The 22054-nt window shown below is 40.5% G+C and overlaps 2 protein-coding genes across 8 annotated transcripts in view; one reads left to right on the forward strand and one right to left on the reverse strand.

Moving 5' to 3' along the window:
* Positions 1–304, reverse strand: part of APAF1 (apoptotic peptidase activating factor 1) — a 92237-nt gene extending 91933 nt beyond the window's left edge. For both annotated transcript variants that reach the window (XM_084957481.1, XM_021093024.2), the window contains exon 1: positions 252–304. The gene's annotated coding sequence lies outside the window, so the exon portion shown is untranslated. The remainder of the gene's footprint in view (positions 1–251) is intronic.
* IKBIP (IKBKB interacting protein) lies at positions 91–19924 on the forward strand. 6 transcript variants are annotated; one of them, XM_085024547.1, is made up of 4 exons: positions 91–268; positions 416–636; positions 8487–8604; positions 19007–19924. In XM_085024547.1, exons 2-4 carry the CDS (start codon positions 461–463, stop codon positions 19760–19762), a joined length of 1050 nt encoding a protein of 349 aa, XP_084880673.1. In that variant the 5' UTR covers positions 91–268; positions 416–460; the 3' UTR covers positions 19763–19924.
* The last annotated feature ends 2130 nt before the right edge of the window (positions 19925–22054 follow it).

The raw sequence follows: 22054 nt of genomic DNA on the forward strand, positions 1-22054 counted from the left end.
TCCGCCTAGAGCCCGCGCGCGCACAAGAAAGCGCCTCCGCCCCACCCCACAGCGGGGGCAGGGCTCCGCCACAGGGGCGCGCCGCGCTCCAAAGAAGGGAGGCCCGAGGCGGCGCGCTCGACGTGGCGCGCGCTGCCCACCACCCCACCTCGCGTCCCGGAGGCCCGCACGCACCCAGGAGCTAAGGTGTCCGCCGGGGTTGCAGCCCTAAGGCAGAAGAACTGGGGGAGTAGGGTCGCCGCCTGCCTCACCTGGAGGAACTAGAAAGGCAGGTGGATAGGAGTCGCAGTGGAACCGCGGGGATGACCGGGCGAGGGAGGGGGCTGGCTTCTGGGCGGTGCCAAGTCTGAAAGGGGGCGCGGTCACTGCAGAGCCTTCCAACCGAGGCTGAGGCCGCCACGTCCCGCTACCCCAGGCGTAAGAGGCAGCCCCCGGTCTGCTGTCCTCAAGACCTCCAGACATGTCCGAGGTGAAGAGCCGGAAGAAGTCGGGGCCCAGGGGAGCCTCCGCGGAGCCTGGGAAGAGGAGCGAGGCCGGGAAGAGCCCCGATGCTCGGGGCAGTGGAGGCGGGGGCTGGGCGGACCCCCGGACCGGCGTTAGCCTGCTGTCGCTGGGGACGTGCCTGGGCCTGGCCTGGTAAGTGGGCTGAGGCCGCCCAGCCGTGTCCGGCCTCCCTTCGTCGCCCTGTCTTCTCCGGGTCTCGCCTCTGCCTCGGTCCCACCCGGCTGCATCCCGCTAAGCTCTAACCCCCTGACTTTCCGCTTCTATTTCTCATCCCAGGAAAGGGTGGCTCAAATTTATTCTCCCTTTCGCTTGTTTCTTGTAACTCGTTTTTCCTTTTTATCACTTGCGTGTCCCGATTGCCCAACTGGAGGCTAAGATTTGGGAACGAGTCAACCATTAAGAAAGGAAGATTCTGCCAAACTTTAAGCGTCTGCTATTGGACGGAAGCTTCTTTGGGGCAAATTTGCCCCATTCCATAAATCCCTAACGGCAACTTTTGCAACCTTAAAAAACTTCATTATGATCTTAAAGCAACAAATGTTCATGATAATATCAAAATTTGGAGAATTGCTCATATTTGATCAATGTGCATGCATTCAAAGTCTATTCCTAAATTACAGATTGAATTTTAAGTATTGGAAAGCTACAAAAAGTATATCGCTTGTGTTTACCTAAAACTAAATATTTATAGTTTTTAAAACAAGCAAATAGCGATATATTGATGTCATAGGAAAAATGACTATTAAGAAATAACCCTAGGAGTTCCCCTCGTGCCACAGCGGGTTAAGGATCCAGCATTCTCACTGCTGTGGTGTGTTCCATCCCTGGCCTGGGAACTTCTGCATGCCCACCGGCTCTGCCAAAAAAAAAAAAAAAAGAAGAAGAAGAAGAAAAAGAAAAAAAAATAACCTTAAGGCTAACTTATTAATTTTATTTTCCTTAATGGCATTCATTGACTAAACTATTTTTTTGTTTTGTTTTTGCCATTTCTTGGGCCGCTCCCGCGGCATATGGAGGTTCCCAGGCTAGGGGTCGAATCGGAGCTGTAGCCGCCGGCCTACACCAGAACCACAGCAACGCAGGATCCAAGCCGAGTCTGTAACCTACACCACAGCTCACGGCAATGCCGGATCCTTAACCCACTGAGCAAGGCCAGGGATTGAACCCGCAACTTCATGGTTCCTAGTCGGATTCGTTAACTACTGAGCCATGACAGGAACTCCAACCTATTTCATTTTAATAACAAGAAAAGGGTTTCCCTCCATTTTTCACCAATTTTTGAAGTATTTAGAAGATATTCATCTTCAAGAGTAATTGGATTCTAGAAAAGACCCCAGATGTTCTCTCATCTAGAACTTTTTTTTGCTTTTTAGGGCTGCACCCGTGGCATATGGAGGTTCCCAGGCTAGGGGTTATATTGGAGCTGCAGCTGCCGGCTTATACCACAGCCACAGCAACACTGGATCTGAGCCACATCTGCAAACTACACCACAGCTCACAGCAACACCAGATCCTTAACCCACTGAGAGAGACCAGGGATCAAACCCACAACTTCATAGTTCCCAGTCGGATTGGTTTCCAATGCACCACAATGGGAACTCCTCATCTAGAACAGTTTTGATGCTAGTAAATTTTGACGTATACTTTACTGATGATTCATCCTGAGTAAAAGTCAATAAAGATTTGTTACAATAAAGTGAAATGTTGGGAGTCCTGGTCTGCTCAGCAGTAACAAACCCAACTAGTATCCATGAGGGTTCCATCACTGGCCTTGCTCAGTGGGTTAAGGATCCTTCATTGCTGTGAGCTGTGGTGTAGGCTGCAGATGTGACTCGGATGGCACATTGCTGTGGCTGTGGTGTAGACCAGCAGGTACAGCTGGGATTCAACCCCTAACCTGGGAATTCTATATGCCACGGGTTTGGCCCTAAAAAGACAAAATAAGTGAAATGATGATTATTAAATGTTCTCTTCAAAAAAAGATAAATTGTTATTTTACTAATAGAGTATTTTGTTTATGGAATATTTTGATCTTAAAAGAATAAATGTACAAAGTGTACTGTTTTAAATAAACTGCTTTTATGTCTTAAAATGCATAAAAAATCAAAAACCCTTTTTGTGCTGGGAAAGCTATTCAGTACTAGAACTCAGCAAGCTAAAATATGTATGTTGCTTCTTTCTGGAACCTAATAAAACTGGTTTTAGTTACTGAATGTGTTAATTCTTACTAACTATCCAAAGATGCATATTCATATGAGATAATTATGTATCAAAAGTCAAAACTCTTTAACCATCAGGTAATTCAGGGTTTGGCAGGGGGTAGGGAGTTGGAGGTGAGTGTTGTGGTTTTTTATGGCCACACCCACAGCATATGAAAGTTCCCAGGGCAAAGGATTGAATCTGAGCCACAGCTGCAGCCTTTAACCCACTGCTGGGTCAGGTATCGAACCCGAGCCTCCACAGTGACCTGAGCCACTGCACCACAGCAGGAACGCCTCAGGGTTTTTTTTTTCCCTCTATCATCTAACACAGCTTTCTATAAGTCATTTATCCAGCAAAATCTTAGCTAAGCCCATTTTTTCAACATTTTTTGTTGTTAGTGGAGTTATCTAAGAGTTATCCTTTAAAATGCAAAATGGAATATGATCAGTAGATTACTGAACTTTCAGTAGTATGCTGAAAATGAAGTTGCAGTATGAGAAATATGGCTAAATGGGCTCTGACCCTAGCAGTGGCCCTGGAGCTCCCTTTCTTGCAGAAAGTTCATAATAATAGCTTCCTTTGGTTTGCCTCTTTCTCATTGTGAAGCTGAAACAGAGCCTATATATATATATAAGTCCTCAATCAGTTTTCTGCCGTGGAAGATTCCTAGAGGACCTACGCAGAGGCAGTACTCCAAGGAAGTACACAATTTATTGCTACAGGGCCCTGAATCTGTATGAGGTCTCTGTAAATTGCAATGGATTATGAACAGTCAGTTTGTAAGGCCTGCATTAAGGTAGTCAGATTAATCTGGGTTGGTCCCTTTCTTCTACCTCCATACCTTCAAGATCTTTACCTCTGGTAGTGAAAAGAGGCCCAGAACAGGTTGAGAGAGTGCTTCTCTTCCTGTTTGTGGGTCTCGTCCATTCCTTCTATCCTTTGCCGAAAACCCAACACTGATTCAAAGTGGGACAGGCCTGGGGCTTCTAGCAAGTGCAAGTAGAAGGGAGTCCTGATCCACAAGTCTAGGTTTGTCAGAGGGATAGGAAAATCAACTGCAGAAAGCAGTTTACAAAAGTGCAGGAGTTCCCACCGTGGCTCAGCGGCTTACAAACCTGACTAGTGTCCATGAAGATGCACATTCGATCCCTGGCCCCACTCAGTGCATTAAAGATCCAACATTGCTGTGAGCTGTGATGTAGGTTGCAGGCACAGCTTGGATCTGGCACTGCTGTGGCTGTGGCATAGGCTGGCAGCTGCAGCTCCGATTAGACCCCTAGCCTGGGGTCCATATGGTGCAGGTGTGGCTCTAAAGAGACAGAGAAAAAAAAGAAAAAGTGCAAAGTACTTAAGAGAATAGTTGATGTTTTACGTTCTAGGCACTGTAAGAGCTTTATAAATATGAACCTATTTAATCTAAAACACCTTATGGACTCAATAGTAGTATCCCAACTTTGCAGACGAGGAAACTACCAAAAAGATAACTTGCCAAAGGTGATTGTACAGCTGGTAAATGTTAGAGCCAAAGTTGCCCATACGCTCAACCAGTATGATATGCTACCTGCCTTTGATATTAATCCAAAAAGAGGCCAAGACCCTAGAAGTAGAAATCTCTAATCTGGAATTGCTTATAATCCTTTTCTTCTTCTAGAAACTATAGCCCTGATTGTTGTCTCATCTAAACGAGGGAAGGTGGGGAGTAAGGAGACCTTGAACTGCTGTTAGAAAATGCTATTGGCTCATAAAAAGGAAGCAAAGCAGCTCGGGCACTAATCTGGATCCCAGTTTCAAAAATTAGTATTTTCTGGGAGTTCCCTGGTGGCCGAGTGGTTAAGGATCCACACTGTCACTGCTGTGGCTCAGGTTCAGTCCCTGGCTTGGGACCTTCTGCATGCTTTGAGCATGGCCAAGAAAAAAAAAAAAAATGTTTCAGAATTGAAACAATCTTCTCATTTTTAGCTTCTAGAAAATCATCCTTGGAGTTCCTGTTGTGGCTCTGTGGGTTAAGGACCTGACCATTATCCATGAGAATGTGGGTTCAATCTCTGGCCTTGCTCAGTGGGTTAAGAATCCAGTGTTGCCGCAGGTTGTGCAGCTCTGATCTGGTGTAGCTGTGTCTGTAGTGTAGGCTGGCATCTGCAGATCCGATTCAAGCCCTAGCCTGGAAACTTCCATATGCCACAGGTGCAGCCCTAAAAAGACAGAAAAAAAGAAAATCATTCTCTTCCTTAATTTTATTTTTTTTATTTATTTATTTATTTATTTATTTGTCTTTTTGCTATTTCTTGGGCCGCTCCCACGGCATATGGAGTTTCCCAGGCTAGGGATCTAATCGGAGCTGTAGCTGCCAGCCTATGCCAGAGCCACAGCAACTCGGGATCCGAGCCACGTCTGCAACCTACACCACAGCTCACGGCAACGCCGGATCGTTAACCCACTGAGCAAGGGCAGGGATCGAACCCGAAACCTCATGGTTCCTAGTTGGATTCGTTAACCACTGCGCCACGACGGGAACTCCATTCTCTTCCTTAATTTTAAATGAGTTAATAAAGCTCTTAGAATTGTGTCTGGCGTGTCTAAGTGAAAATAAAGCAAATGCATTTTAACTCAGCACCATACATACCACTGTTTATTATTTTCATTACCAGCACTAAATTTATACTTATTTTCTCTTATATGCACTATTCATGTGTAGGAATGGTGAATCTTTTTTTTTTTTTATTTTGGTGAAAAGCTAACCATGAACAAAACCTACAGATTATCATTAGCAATGATATTTCCACTAACATGATACATTTTTCTTCAAGCTTTTCTTATTTGGATTTTGAAGAGAAGTGCAGAGATAAACACAATTAAAAATATTTAGTAAAGTCCTATAGTGAATTTTAGTGGCTCAACCTTCACAAAAAGTCTCTTTATAATCACGAGTTTATTATAAATGAACACACTGATCTATAGAATAAATCCATGACAAAACTTTGGAGTGATGGATGATCAAACTGGTTCCTGAAATTAGACTTACTTCTTTAGAGTAATCTCTCTCCTTCATTTCTTTCTGCTAGTCTCTTAAAAGCCGAGAATGAAAGAGCCAATCAAAAAAAAATTAAATCTGCCCACAATGATGTACCGTCAGGGGATTTAGGATGGAGAACAACAGGATACTGGCGCTGGGTAATTAAGGCACATATCAAAGGAATAATTTCATTAAGCCTGAGACTCTTGTGTCTTCCCATGCATAGAAATGCACTAAATCTATTAACCTGAGATGTCTGATTCTCCTCTAATTAGCAGGAATATTTTGATGTTCAACTACCTTTTTATTTACCAAAACCCTTGTATATCCTGGCTCCTCCCTTACCTCTTCAGACAGTCCCTCGGAGCTATCTCCCGGGCTTAAGGTCTCAATAATGCCCCAAATAAAATATAATTCTCAAAAAAAAAAAAAAATTGGCAGAGCCTCTGTGCCTGCCCAGTTGCATCTCTCACAAGCATCCTATCTTATTAAATCTATTTCTTGCTTATCAGTTTGTCTCTTGCTGAATTCCTTCTGCGTGAAGGCATGAAGAGCCTGAACCTCAGTAAGTCCAGACACCAGGTCTCATGCAATCAGCTGAAGGTCCCAGGACAGATAATGGTTATGCTAGAAAACCATTATCATAAAGACGGCCTCTCCCAAGCAAGATGGAATTCTGCCAGCAGTTGGCCTTTGGACTTGAACTGCAGCACTGGTTCTTCCCTATGTCTTTAGCTTGACTGCCTGTTGATTTTCACTATAGCATTGGCTCTATCCTGGTGTCCAGCCTGCCTGTCCACCCTGAAAATTTCGGGTTTGCCAGCCTTCATAGCATGATTCAATTTCTTAAACCTCTCTTTCTATATATATAAAAAAATTAAGTCTACACATCCTTCTATGAAATTGGGATAGTAATGTTTTCTAATAACCAGAAGTTTGTATTAACCCACAGGAGAAGTCAATCTGTACTAATTATGTAACTGGGGTTTACCTAATTCACTGTTCTCTTAAAGGATAAATATTAGCTATCATCAAAAGAAATTTATTTCATCCAGCATTGTAAACATTTGTTTAAAATGCACAAAAAATCCATATTTTTGAACAGTTTTATAAGAAGTTAATGATGATATTTATGTTTTAAACATCACTACCTTTCCCAAAATTCACAGAAGTCAGGAGCCTTTCACCTCTCCATTGAGTTTTAGGATCTTTAAATGTTTGTCTTTCAATGAAAGTCTATTTTTTCTTTTTTTCTTTTTTGGCCACACCCTCCACACGAGGAAGTTCCCCAGCCAGGGATCAAACTCCGGCCACAGCAGCAACTAGAACTGCTGCAATGACAATGCCAGATCTTCAGCCCGCTGAGCCACAGGAGAACAACTAGAAGTCATTTTTAGAAAACAGTGTCAGTTTAACTCGTGGTTCTCAGGTTGGCTGGGAGATTTTTTTAATTTACAACATCTAAATCACATCTCAAACCAATTAAATCAGAATGTCTGTGGTGAGACCCAGGTGTCACGCTGTTGTAAAGCTGTCAGGTGATTTCAATATGCAGTGAAGTTTTTGAACCACTGCTCTGTGTGCTCTGATCTAGGTACTTGCTTCATATGGTTTTTGCTCCACTGCTTTTTGATGACTCAATAATTCTTTGTGATGACTCACAAAGAATTTCAGCTGCTGCTTTTTCTGAACCCAAAGAATTGAGTCGAAATAGATTAATCAAAATGGTACTAGATCCAAAGCATTTTTTCTGTGTTTGCTCATTTAAGTCCTACATAGACAAAAGTCCATTTATTGTTTTTAAGACTGGGATAACTTGTATTTCCCATCATGGCTCAGTGGGTAACGAATCTGACTAGCATCCATGAGGTTGCGGTTCCATCCCTGGCCTTGCTCAATGGGTTAAGGATCTAGTGTTGTCATGAGCTGTGGTGTAGGTCACAGAGCAGCTCAGATCTGGCATTGCTGTGACTGTGGCGTAGACCAGCAGCTATGGCTTCTATTGGACCCTGAGCCTGGGAACCTCCATATGCTGCAGATACAGCCCTAAAAAGAAAAAAAAGATTGGGATAATTTTTATGCTTCTACCTTTTACTATTTACCAGAAGAATACAACCCAATTTTAGAATGGCATCTAAGGTACACCTACATGGCTCGTGTTTTTGAGTATAATAAATCATACATGTCATACCCCTTGAACTGTGAATATGTGTTCTATTGTCACTTGAACAAACGATTGTTTTCAGTTTTAACTCTTCAATTATTTTGCAACTTCTAATCATCCAACCTCTTTTCCTTCTACTCCACTGCTTTTTTCACTTCTACATTTTAATTTAAAAATGATTTTTAAAATATAAATAACTCTTGCTTTTACTACATCTCAGTGTAAAAACACTTGTTTTCTAGATATGGCCTTGAAAAAAAAATAGTAGAAATCCCATCTTGTTCCAAATAATTCATTATTTCTTTCTTCAAAATGTTTTTTGTGCATGCTTCTATTACAGATTGTACCCCATCTCACCCACTGAGCTATGAACTTCAGCAGGGGCAAGTTTCAGTCTTCTTTGCATGACTAATAGCGTTAAACCAGTACCTGACTCCATAGTGAGCCCTCTCAAAGTTTGTTGAAATAAACTAATAAAAGCTGCCAATACCTATACCAGAATTTTGTTGTCCTTACCAGAAGTGGGCTTAAAATACTGCTTTAAAATTCATACTAAAATGGATATGAGTTAGAAAGTAGTGATTTTTGTTTTCCCTTTTCTAGGTTTGTATTTCGGCAGTCAGAAAAGTTTGCAGAGGTGGAAAACCAATACCAGTTACTGAAAATGGAAACCAATGAATTCCGAGGGCTTCAAAGTAGAATCAGTTTAATTTCAGAAAAGGTAATTATTAATTGGCTTGTTTGGGTATATTTTGCCATTTTTCTTTCCCACCACCATCCTTCAATCCCAGTTTACATATTCTTTTTTCCTGCCTTTTAGGCCATTACTACTTTAACTCTGGCTGGTCTTCACATTCTCTCTTCAGTCCAATTTAGTCTTAGATTACATTTTAAAAGGACAAGAATTTGTTTTAATATATAACATGTTATTGTTTAAAAAGACTAATATGATCATATTGATGTGACCTCAATTTTCTATTTAAATATCAAGTGTCTAGAGCACTGAAAATGTGGCTGATTTTTAAGTATACAATTAGTACTCAGGCAAAGATTCAAGTTTTTTTTCCTTTACTTTGCACTTAGTAAATATATATATATATATAACAAAAATATATATATATGACTAGCCTGGGAGTTCCTGTCGTGCACAGTGAAAAGGAATCCAACTAGGAACCATGAGGTTGTGGGTTTGATCCCTGGCCTCCCTCAATGGGTTAAGGATCCAGCGTTGCCTTGAGCTGTGGTGTAGTTTGCATACGTGGATTGGATCCAGCATTACGGTGGCTGTGCAGCTACAGCTCTGATTGGACCCCTAGCCTGGGAACCTCCATATGCTGGGAGTGCAACCCTTAAAAAAAAAAAAAAAAAAAAAAAAGAATGACTAACCTAAAATAAATATTGGTTTTGGTAGCCAAATAAAAATTAAAATCTATGTCTATGTTGTGTTTCTTCAAGCTGCAAATGCAAATGCATCATTACTATGATTCTTAGATATGTGACAGACAAAAAAGTTTTAACTACCACAGGGCTTAGTAGAAGGTCAGCTGCAAACAATAAAGCATCATGTGGGCCTTGACTGGCTACCAGAGACAGAACTACCATTGGGAAACATGGTTTGTTCATTTATTCATCCACTAAGCCTTATGTCATAAGGTAGACAAGGACTTGTGCTTGGCACCAGGGTGAGTAAGGACGTTACAAAAATAGAAATGAAATAAAGGGTCAGAGTTCCTGATGAACATATAACTGCCCAGAAGACAAAAACAATGGATGAAAATGATGCATCCCTCACGCTTGCCAATGGATTCCATGGAGGGTGAGCTCAGGGGCCTCTGGAAGGCACTGCAAGAGTTGGTATTTTGACCTAGGGCTCAAGTTGGAGTCCAGTTGTATTATCAGGGGCCCTCTAATCAGAGGAAACATAATGATAGAAAAAATTTGAGGAGAAGTTCCAGTCGTGGCTCAGCAGTATTGAACCCAACTAGTAACCATCCTGGCCTCGCTCAGTGGATTAAGGATCCAGCGTTGCCATGGGCTGTGGTGTAGGTCACAGATGCAGCTCTGATCTGGTGTTACTGTGGCTGTGGCATAGGCCGGCAACTGCAGCTCCTATTAGACCCCCTAGCCTGGGCATCTCCATATGCTGTGGGTGTGGCCCTAAAAAAAATAAAATATGGTTCTAAAATTTATTAAATAAATAATTGTTTTTGTCAATATGGATCTTATTTGGATATTTTAGACATCTTCAGAATGTGAACTTGGCAAGTAACTGTTAAATATAAAAGTTATTAAGTAGCCTTGGGAATTGTTTTGTGTTATAAATGCAGCTTGAGTCTACTGAAAGTATCCTGCAGGAAGCTACATCATCTATGTCTTTGGTGACCCAGTTTGAGCAGGAAGTATCCAGCCTCCAAAGTATCGTTCATGACATTCAAAATAGTGAAGAGATGCTTGCTCAAAAGATGCAAAGCCTTAGTGAGAAATTCCAGAATGTTACAGACTTCTGGAAGAAAAGCCTAGAAGAAATGAATGTTAATACAGATATTTTCAAATCAGAATCAAAACATATACACTCTCAAGTCACTGTCCAAATAAACTCAGCTGAACAAGAAATAAAATTGCTCACTGAAAGGCTAAAAGATTTGGAGGACAGCACGCTAAGAAATATCAGAACAGTAAAAAGACAAGAAGAAGAGGATCTTCTGCGAGTAGAGGAGCAGCTTGGCTCCGACACAAAGGCAGTTGAAAAGTTAGAAGAGGAACAGCATGCTCTCTTTGCCAGAGATGAAGACCTGACCAATAAACTTTCCAGTTACGCACCCAAAGTCGAAGAATGCAAGACGCATTTGCCCACAATTGAAAGTGCTATTCGCTCTGTTCTCAGGGTCTCTCAGGATCTGATAGGGACAGAAAAGAAAATGGAAGATTTGACCCTTCAGATGTTTAATATGGAAGATGATATGCTGAAAGCAGTGTCTGAAATAATGGAGATGCAGAAAATCCTTGAAGGAATTCAGTATGATAATAGCATATTAAAGATGCAGAATGAACTGGATGTTCTAAAAGAAAAAGTTCATGATTTTATAGTACATTCAAGTACAAGAGAAAAGGGAACTCCAGCAGAGTATAATCTAGAAAATAAAGGAATGGATAGTGATTTTTAAATGCACTACATTTATTCTGATGAACCACATTATTATACAGGGACTGATTAGTTCCCTGCTTTTGTGCTATTGTGATATGCCTCACTTTATCCTACATTATTGGAAAATAAGTGAGATGTCCACTCAAAAGGATTATCCAGAGAGTAGAAGTTTTTTTAAGCAATAAAACTTTTCATCTTAACCATTTTAAATAGAAATATTTCTAAAAGATGTATTTCTTTACCTTTTAAGGCAGTAACTTAGTATTTTTCATGTTTTCTAATATAATAGATGTCATGAATTTCACCTATTACATTGAACTGAAAGATATGAGTATCTCTAGGGGTTATTGAGGGGTGTTTACCTCCTCACTAAATGACACCAGTTGCTATTTTTCAAATCTATGTCTATTTCTTATACCTTTCCTGCCACCTGAAAAAGTGACTCACTGACCTGATCTTAATGTCAGGCTGACCAGTGATGTGTTTGCCTCAGCCTGTTCTTCATCTCCTTTGCAATTTACTGCAGGCTAAGAATCCAAGTTCACAGAAATTTCACCTAAAATAAAAGATAACATACATGAAGGAGAGCCTGGGGCGCTTTGCTATGAAGTAACATGCACTTTTTGAAAACCATGGAGGCTGGGAAACTTTTTACTTTTTGTTAGGATTCTAAACTATAATCGATGCTTGTAAGAAATTTTTTAGAAGAGTAAACACAGTCTTTTTTTTTTTTAATCTGGTTTACAGTGTTCTGTCAATTTTCTACTGTACAGCAAGTGACCCTGTCACACATATACCTTCCTTTTTCTCACATTATCAGGCTCCATCATAAGTAAACACATTCTTTTTGAAGCTTTTCCCTGTGAATTATGTGTGTATCCTTTAAGTATGGACTTTGGGAATATCTTTGCATACCTAGGATTTTTTTTATTTTTTTATTTTTTGGTTCTAACTGTGTTACAGACTCGAGTTTGCTATGTACATGATGTCTAGATACATTATTCTACTTAAAAGTACACCAATAATGTGGCCTATTTTAAAGAGGAGAAAGACGCACAATGAGAAATGATGTGGTAGTCATGGTCATTAACAGTATGTCATTATTTTAAGGAGTCCCCAAACTAATTACCCAACCAAATTTGTTTTACCCAGTTATTTTATTTTACAAAAATTATATAATAGAGTCACAAGGATTAAGACAGACATATCAAGAGGACATTAAGGGGAAGTCTAGCCAGATTTTTGCAAAAATGATAATCAGAAACATGCAGGTTTGGGGGAGAACATAAGACTTACTGGTTGGAGTTCCTGTTGTGGTGCAGCAGAAACAAACCTGACTAGTATCCATGAGGATGCGGGTTTGATCCCTGGCCTCGCTCAGTGGGTTAAGGATCCAGTGTTGCCATGAGCTATGGTGTAAAACACAGTTGCGGCTTGGGTCTGGCGTTGCTATGGCTGCAGTGTAGACCAGTGGTTACATCTCGGATTCCACCCCTAGCCTGGGAACTTCCATATGTCTCGAGTGCAGCCCTAAAAGGCAAAAAAAAAGACTTTTATTGGGAAGCTGATACATCAAGAGGGTCCAAGGTTGATATTTGAAAACTGACTTAACTGCATATGGAAGTACTGTTCTTATTTGTTTTTCTTGCTGTAACCAACTATAGCCCCAGTTACATAATGCAGCTTCAGTGAAATTAAAAACAGAGAACTTGAAAGCAGTCAGTTACAAAAGATAGTTGTGCTCAGGTGGTTTTATTATGTAAATTTGTACATTTTGGGAATTAGGCAGGCCTATGGTAGACAGCCCTGGGTCATAAAGGTGAGACTGAAAGAGTGCTATTATTAAGGGGCATATCATTAATTTCTGAAATCTTAGCATTAAATCCTTCTGAATGTCTAAGTTCTTGTCTGTGTGCACTGACAAACATATTTCTTTGCTTTTATTTTCATGCTAATAGATTACTAAGTTAGCTGGAACTTTATTTCAGCCTCCTTCCTGCCAGGGCAGAGGTGATCTCTTGTACTCTTCACTTTTTTTTTGGCCTATCACGGATTTGATACATTATTAACTATGGTATATACCACAGTAATGGTTACAGAAACTAAATAGAAAAAAGGTGGCCCTTGTGCTCTCATAGTGACAGTTACAAGAGAAACAAAAACTGCCCTTCCATGAGTATTTCATGAGAAAATGTTGTGTATATGTACACATGTATATATTCTTTTATTCAGGGGTTTTCTATAAAAAAAGTGATATTAGATTTAGATGTACCTGATTGTCTTCCTCTGTTTCTTAAATTCATCTAACACAGATACTTGAAATTTCAAAAACACCCCTGTGTTATCAAATATTAAATTGCATTGTTAGTCCTTCCTTTAAGGAAGATTACCATATTCTAAAACATATTTTTGTACCTTTGTGGTCAATAATAAATTGTACATCAATTTCTGATAGAGTACTGTGTCCTTTTTTAATTAGCACATGTAAGTCACTTTTACAAAGCAAACATTTAAATGTCTTAACTGTTCAATGTAAAATTTTAAAGTATATTTGTAGTAATATTTCCTTAAATTTTGCCTAATGGTGGGGTTCCCATTACAGCTCAGTGGATTAAGAATCTGACACAGTGTCCATGAGGATGCAGTTTCAATCCCCGGCCTCGCTCAGTGGGTTAAGGATCCAGTGCTGCTGCAAGCTGCAGCATAGGCTACAGATGCAGCTTGGATCTGGTGTTGCTGTGGCTGTGGTGTAGGCTGGGAGCCGTAGCTCCAACTTGACCCCTAGCCCTGGAACTTTCAAATGCTGCAGGCGCAGCCCTAAAAAGAAAAAAAAAATTTTTTTTGCCTAATGATTAGAAACTATTGACTAAGTGTATTTTTATATTTTATAATGAAAAATGTTGCTGTCTTAGCCTGTCTAGCTTGATAGAAAAATAAATTTGTTACATTTAAATGGATAAGCAATGAGGTCCTACTGTATAGCACAGGGAACTATATCCACTTTCTCAGGATAGACCACGATAGAATATAAGAAAAAATTTGTATACATATATGACTGGGTCACTTTGCTGTACAGAAGAAATTGCCACAGCATTGTAAATTAACTACACTTTTTTTTTTTTTTTTTTTGTCTTTTTGCCATTTCTTGGGCCGCTTCCTGCGGCATATGGAGGTTCCCAGGCTAGGGGTAGAATTGGAGCTGTAGCCGCCAGCCTACGCCAGAGCCACAGCAACGCGGGATCCGAGCCGTGTCTGCAACCTGCACATCACAGCTCACAGCAACACCAGATCCTTAACCTACTGAGCAAGGCCAGGGATTGAACCCGAAACCTCATGGTTCCTAGTCGGATTCGGTAACCACTGAGCCACGACGGGAACTCCATCAACTATACTTTAATAAAAAATATTTTTAAAAACTAATCTTGTAAGATATAAAGTTAATGGCATTAATTTCAATCTAATTGTAGATCTTTGTATGATATTGATCAAAGATTAAGATGTCATTATAAAATGACATATTATAAAACAATGTGAATTCACCAAACATTTAAAAAAAAAAAATTTCTCTGTAGACTTACCTCATACTTACAAAGTTGGCAAAAGCTCTGCAGATTCACCCAGCATCTGTTTTAGTTCAGTTATGAACTATTAATTTAATACAAATCAAAATGCTGGGAGTTCCCATTGTGGCGCAGCAGAAAGGAATCCATCTACTATCCACGAGGTTGAGGATTCAATCCCTGGCTTCGCTCAGTGGATTAAGGCTCTGGCGTTGTGTAGGTCACATATGAGGCTTGGAGCTGGCGTTGCTGTTGCTGTGGCATCAGCTGGCAGCTCTAGCTCCGATTTGACCCCTAACCTGGGAACTTCCACACGCCGTGGGTGCGGCCCTAAAAAGTAAAAAATAAAATAAAAATCGTAAAATATAATTTGGAACTAAATATACATAATGGAGCAAGAGGAGTGTATTGCTGCTTTGAATTAACAGTTTTACTGCCTCATCTCATCTAGTCATTCCTTTTTTTTTTTTTTTTTTTTTTGGTCTTTTTGTTATTTCGTGGGCCGCTCTCGCGGCATATGGAGGTTCCCAGGCTAAGGGTCGAATCGGAGCTATAGCTGCCAGCCTATGCCAGAGCCACAGCAACGGAGGATCCGAGCCGCATCTGCGACCTACACCACAGCTCACGGCAACGCCGGATCGTTAACCCACTGAGCAAGGGCAGGGATCGAACCGCAACCTCATGGTTCCTAGTCGGATTCGTTAACCACTGCGCCACCACGGGAACTCCTCATCTTGTCATTTCTTTAAAGCTATGTAACTGTTCTTTTCTTAAGCTCCTGTAAAAATAATACTCCAAGCATATTAAATATTTATTGGCATTAAATAAAACTAGGTTAATGTTATCAAAATAATCACAATAGTTTACCTGAGACAAATATGCAATTTAGGAAAGATTCATAAAAAGCATACAATTGAAAAAAATAAAATTATTTTAGAAAAAAACGTGATGTCTTTCAACTGCATATTTTGTTTGTTTGCTTGTTTTTTGCTTTTTAGGGCCACATCTGTGGCATATGGAGTTTCCCAGGCTAGAGGTCCAATTGGAGCTATAACTGCCGGCCTACACCACAGCCACAGCAACACCAAATCCAAGCCGCATTTTCAACCTACACCACAGCTCATAACAACGCCAGATCCTTAACCCACTGAGCTAGGCCAGGGATCGAACCTGCAACCTCATGGTTCCTAGTCGGATTCATTTCCGCTGCGCCACGACGGGAACTCCACATTATTGTATTTTGTAAAAATGTTTTACAGGTGTTCCCACTGTGGTGCAGTGGATTAAGAATCCACCTGCAGCAGCTTGGGTTGCTGCAGAGGGGTGAGTTTGGTCGCTGGCCCAGGAACTTCCACATGCGACTGGTGCAGCCCAAAAAAAAGTTTTTCAGCTTACATATTTGCCTTTTATTCGTTATTGTTTCTGAATTTTAAGTAACCAGTTTCTTTTTTTTTTTTTTTTTTTTTTTTTTTTTTTTGTCTTTTTTGTTGTTGTTGTTGTTGCTATTTCTTGGGCCGCTCCCGCGGCATATGGAGGTTCCCAGGCTAGGGGTCGAATCGGAGCTGTAGCCACCGGCCTACGCCAGAGCCACAGCAACTCGGGATCCGAGCTGCGTCTGCAACCTACACCACAGCTCACGGCAACGCCGGATCGTTAACCCACTGAGCAAGGGCAGGGACCGAACCCGCAACCTCATGGTTCCTAGTCGGATTCGTTAACCACTGTGCCACGATGGGAACTCCAGTAACCAGTTTCTTGACATTTTCCTTCCCAAACTAAGCTACACACTCTGTGAAAGCAGACTGTTCTTAATCACATTAGTACATATCAATACAGTAAAAAAAATTTTTTTTTTTTTTTTTTTTTTTTGCTTTTTAGGGCCACATCCAAAGCACATGGAAGTTCCCAGGCCAGGGGTCAAATCAGAGCTGCAGCTGCCAGCCTACACCACAGCAACTCAGGATCCAAGCAGGGTCTGCAACCACAGCCACATCAACCCCAGATTCTTGACTCACTGAGCAAGGCCAGGGATCAAAACCTCGGCCTCGTAGATACTAGTCAAATTCATTTCCACTGAGCCACAATGGGAACTCCAACACAGTAAATGCTGAATCAAACTGGTTTTGATTATTAGTAGAAAGCTATAGACAATATCCACTTTAAAAACAGTGCTGGAGTTCCCATCGTGGCTCAGTGGGTTAAGAACCTCACTAGTATCCATGAGGATGCGAGTTTGATCCCTGGCCCCACTCAGTGTGTTAAGGATCCAGTGTGGCTGTGGTTAGGCTGGCAGCCACAACTCTGATTCAGTCCCTAGCCTGGGAACTTCCATATGCCACAGGTGTGGCCCTAAAAAGAAAAAAAAAAAAAAACAGTGTTTTCCTAGAAAACAAACTGAAAGTTAAATACACAAAAGTCAAACAATGGACTTACACATTATAAATGGGATGTCTTTTTTCAATGTAATCACAGTATATCTCTGTGTTTAGACACAGGCTTTGGCAATGCATTTTGCATTTATTAGTATTTATTTACTTATTTTTAGGGCCACGCCTGCAACATATGGAAATTTCCAGGCCAGAGGTTGAATCATAGCTGCGTTTACCAGCCTACACAGCAACACAAGATCCTTAACCCACTGAGTGAGGCCAGGGATCAAACCAGCATCCTTATGGATACTAGTCAGGGCCATTACCTTCCTAGCCACAACAGCAATTCCTACAGTTATTCTTTAACTTTTTTTTCTTCATAGTTTAGCACACAGTCCACAGGCTTAATCTTCTAAATCTTAATAGTCAAAACTGACAATTCCTGTTTTTTTTTTTAATTAAATAATCTTGACATATAACATGTTCACATGTTCAAATTTAAGATGCACAAGGTGATACTTTGACGTTTAGAGCTCTATTCAGTCATGAGAAGGGAGGATATCCTGCTATTTGTGACAACATGGATGGACCTTGAATATGTTTAATTTTCAATTTTGTATTGTTTACGAGACTTATCCATCTTATCACTATAATCAGCACCTTAATTTTCCCCTTTCCTTCTTAATTTTATCAATCGATGGCACAATGCAATAAGATTTCAAATATTCAGAACAAAGTAACTGAACTTTCCCCAAACTGCTATATAAACATATAAACACATACACAGGAGTTCCCATCATGGCTCAGCAGTAACAAACCTGACTAGTATCCATGAGAATGGGTGTTCAATCCTTGGCCTCGCTCAGTGGGTTAAGGATCCAGCGCTGCCATGAGCTGTGGTGTAGGTCGCAGACGCAGCACAGATCTGGCATTGCTGTGGCTGTGGTGTAGGCCAGCACCGGCAGCTCCGATTGGCCCCCTAGCCTGGGAACCTCCATATACCTCGGATGCAGCCCTAAAAAGCTAAAAAAATAAACATACATACCAACAATAACAAAATAACAATTTGAACTGTTGCCATGCACTTGTGTCTCAAAATGTTCATCAGCTAATCTGTCCAATTTAAACCAAAACAACCATTTAGAGACATCAGCATACAATGAATGGATGATGGAGAAGGAAGATGCTATCAAAATATCCAAAAGTTGACAATGATGGAATGTATTTGGAATCATGGAATTTTAGAACCTTGGAGGGTTTTCATTTTGTTTTGTTTTTTTTTTTTTGGCTGCCCTCACAGACCATTAACCCTCTGTGCTGGGCTGGGGATCGAAGCAGTCGATCCCGGCGGTCCCAAGAGGCCGTTGATCCTGTTGTGCCACAGGGAACTTCCTAGAGATTTTTATTCCTAGAGTTTTTTATTGGTCTGCTTGTTGCTTTGTTTTACCATGTCTATGGTCTCTATTAAACTACTGAGCTGAGTTGAAGCCGCGACCAAGCTGTACTCATCTTTATGTCGCTCACACTTCACATGTCTGTCAACATATAGGAACTTCAGAATTACTCGTTGAACTAGTTCAATACCCCAGAAAATTATTCATAAAAGTAATAGGACAATAAAGCATATACACAGAGTCCCTTCATTCTAGCACTTGTTATACCTACAAACAAACTTCTGTTTCAGAAGTCATGTTGTTTTGTCTGACCCACCAAATTTACCAAAACTCATCTAGAGGAGGCTTCTTCCCTTCTCCAGCAACTAAAAAAAAAAAAAATCACTGTCTCTCATGTAGCTCATTTCATCACAATACAGTGGACTGATGAGACAAAAGTAACTGGAAAATGCCATTTCCAATAACATCTTACAAAATTCCTTTAATGTTTTCCTTCTTGTTTATTAGCAATGCAATTAATACATCTTTTACCAGATGCTTTCAAGTAGAGCTGTAATTAGCATTATAGTTAAAAATAACACCTAAAATTTAAGTTGAATTTTAAATCTTAAGCTTTTAATCAATTTAATTATTCCGGTACTATATTTCCTTACAGTGTCAGAAGTCTGAAGCTATCATAGAACAATTGAAGTCTTTTCAAATACTTACTCATCTAAAGCGTCTACAGGAAGAAATTTATGAAGTGAAAACTTGGTCCAACAGGATCACTGAAAAACAGAATATATTGAACAGCAATTTGACAACTCTTTCTCAAGATGTTACAAAAATAGACCAAAGTACAACTTCCATGGCAAAAGATGTTGGCCTCAAGATTACAACTGTAAAAACAGATATACGACGTATTTCAGGTTTAGTAACTGATGTAACGTCATTGAAAGATTCTGTGCAAGAACTAGAAAATAAAATAGAAAAAGTAGAAAAAAATACAGTAAAAAACATAGGTGATCTTCTTTCAAGTAGCATTGATCGAACAGCAATGCTCCGAAAGACAGCATCTGAAAATTCGCAAAGAATTAACTCTGTCAAGAGAATACTTTCTGAGCTACAGAATGATTTCAACAAGCACACAGATAGGTTTTTAAGTTTAGAAAGTGACAGAGCTAAGGTTCTAAAGACAGTGACTTTTGCAAATGATCTAAAACCAAAGGTGCATAATCTAAAGAAGGACTTTTCCCGATTAGAACCACTGGTAAATGACTTAACACTTCGCATTGGGAGATTGGTTACTGACTTATTACAAAGGGAGAAAGAAATTGCTTTCCTAAATGAGAAAATATCCAACTTAACAACAGTCCGAGCTGAGATTAAGGATATGAAAGATGAAATAAAACACATTTCAGATATGGATTAGCTTGAAATTATTTAGATCAGAGGAACGTGGCTTTTTTTTAAATGGACCTCTGGTCATGTTATATAAAGACTGAGAAGTCAGAAATGATGAAATTTTGGAGTAAGTACTATTTTGTATTGATTCTTTTTTGCACAGTAAAAATAAAAACTTTTGAAGAACTGAGCACTTGATTTTCAAAAATAGGTATGCTAAAACATATTTATAACTTTATAGAAAATATGTCTGCAACTTTATATAGCAAGAACCTTATGCATCCCCCTCACATACATACTCTTATACGTGCACATACACACACAGGATCTACCAGCCTGGAACTGGGAAGTTTAGATGGGGCAGGATCTGAATCTCCACTTGCCCTCACTGACTGCCAAGGAGCATAGGCTGTATAGTTGGATCCTAACTGGAGAACTGCCCATCAGGATCAGGCCTATAACATTCATTATCCATTCAGAGGAAGAGAAACTAAAGGTCACAACCAGGGAGCTGCAGGAAAACAATCACATAAACCCTCCTGGGTCCTTCACAGTTTTCAGAAACAGGAAAAGGCCACCTAAAATGGGGTAGGGAAATGGCATATAGAGCAGGTTTTGGGGGGTGAGGGGCAGCACAGATTGCAGGGGGCCTGCCAGGCCTCAGATGGAGGCTTGCCTCAACGCAGCACAACTCATGTATGGGGATGATTTGACCAGAAGCAGCCAAAGCAAAGAAGAAAATTCTAACATTTTAACCAGCAATACATTAGCAGTTCCACTTACATAAAATTCTGGAAAATGTAATCTCATCTATAGGGGCAAAAAATAAATCAGTGATTGCCAGGAGACAGAGATGAGGGAAGTATAGCTTATAAAGAAGCACAAGGAGGGGTTCTCTTCTGGCTCAGTAGGTTAAGGATCACACATCATTATAGCAGCTTGGGTCACTGCTATGGCGTGGGTTCTATCCCTGACCCAGGAACTTCCACATGCCTGAAGTGTGACCAAAAAGTACAAAGAAGCACAAAGAATTTGTGTTTTTTTTGTTTGTTTTTTGGGTTTTTTTTGGAGTTCCCGTCATGGCGCAGTGGTTAATGAATCCAACTAGAAACAATGAGGTTGCAGGTTCAATCCCTGGTCTTGCTCAGTGGGTTAAGGATCCGGCGTTGCTGTGAGCTGTGGTGTAGGTTGCAAACGTGGCTCGGATCCCGCGTTGCTGTGGCTGTGGCTGTGGCATAGGCCAGTGGCTACAGCTCTGATTAGACCCCTAGCCTGGGAACCTCTATATGCCACGGGAGTGGCCCAAGAAATAGCAAAAAGACCAAAAAAAAAAAAAAAAAAAAGAATTTTTTTTTTTTTTTTTTAATAATGGCTGCACCTGCAGCATATGGAAGTTCCTGGGCCAGGGAGTGAATTTGAACCACAGCTATGAACTATGCCACAGCTGTGGCAATGCTGGATCCCATAAATCACTGCGCCGGCCAGGCTGATCTTCACAGGGACCCAAGGGGCTGCAATCAGATTCTTAACCCACCGCACCACAGTGGGAACTCAGGCACTCACTCATCTTATTTGGCGCTAGTTCTACTCATTATTGTAATAATGATTCACAAATATATCAGTCATTTGTTGGCCATGCTGAGTAGGAATTTCTTGAAGGAACCCTTGAATCTGAAATGTCACTAGGCTCATTGTCATGATTTTGTCTTCAAATCAGATAGCTTTTCCAGCAAATACAGGAAAATGGAAAACTTTGGATCTGTTTCCCAATAGTAGAAAATGTAAAATTAATCATTTCAATAATAGATATGTTTGGAGTTCCTTGTGGCTTAGCAGGTTAAGGATCCACGTTGTTACTGCAGCAGCTTGGGTTGCTGCTGCAGCTCAGGTTTGCCCCTGGCCTGGGAACTTACATGCTGCAAGAGTGGCCAAAAAAAGAAAAAGCCTAACCAGTTGTGCAGTCAATAAAATCAGTAAAGAATTATTTATCTATGAGTAAAAGATGGCTACATAGTATTTTCAGATACAAATGATGTCTAAAAGGTAGTTTTAGGCGTTCCCATTGTGGCTTAGTGGTAACGAACCTACCTGACTAGTATCCTTGAGGAGGTGGGTTTGATCCTCGTCTCGCTCAGTGGGTTAAGGATCTGGTTTTGCTGTGTCCGTGGTGTAGGCCAGCAGCTGTAGCTCCAATTCAACCCCTAGCCTGGGAACTTCTATATGCTGAGGATTGAGTGGCCCTGAAAAAGACAAAAAAAAAAAAAAAAAAAACACCAAAAAATTAGTTTTAACCTTGGTTGATACAGCCCCCTGGTGTTGA

The sequence above is a fragment of the Sus scrofa genome, chromosome 5 (assembly GCF_054392235.1).
Source record: "Sus scrofa isolate SSC_HxYL_T2T_F1_AM1 chromosome 5, Sscrofa_HxYL_maternal_Yorkshire_Landrace_v2.0, whole genome shotgun sequence".
NCBI lineage: Eukaryota > Metazoa > Chordata > Mammalia > Artiodactyla > Suidae > Sus > Sus scrofa.

Bases quoted from the DNA above. Each gene is read 5' to 3' on its own strand.
- IKBIP (XM_013998047.3), top strand. From the start codon at position 461: ATGTCCGAGGTGAAGAGCCGGAAGAAGTCGGGGCCCAGGGGAGCCTCC. The intron at 637-8,486 runs GTAAGTGGGCTG...TCCCTTTTCTAG, and splicing joins ACGTGCCTGGGCCTGGCCTG to GTTTGTATTTCGGCAGTCAG. The intron at 8,605-10,210 runs GTAATTATTAAT...TTATAAATGCAG, and splicing joins TCAGTTTAATTTCAGAAAAG to CTTGAGTCTACTGAAAGTAT.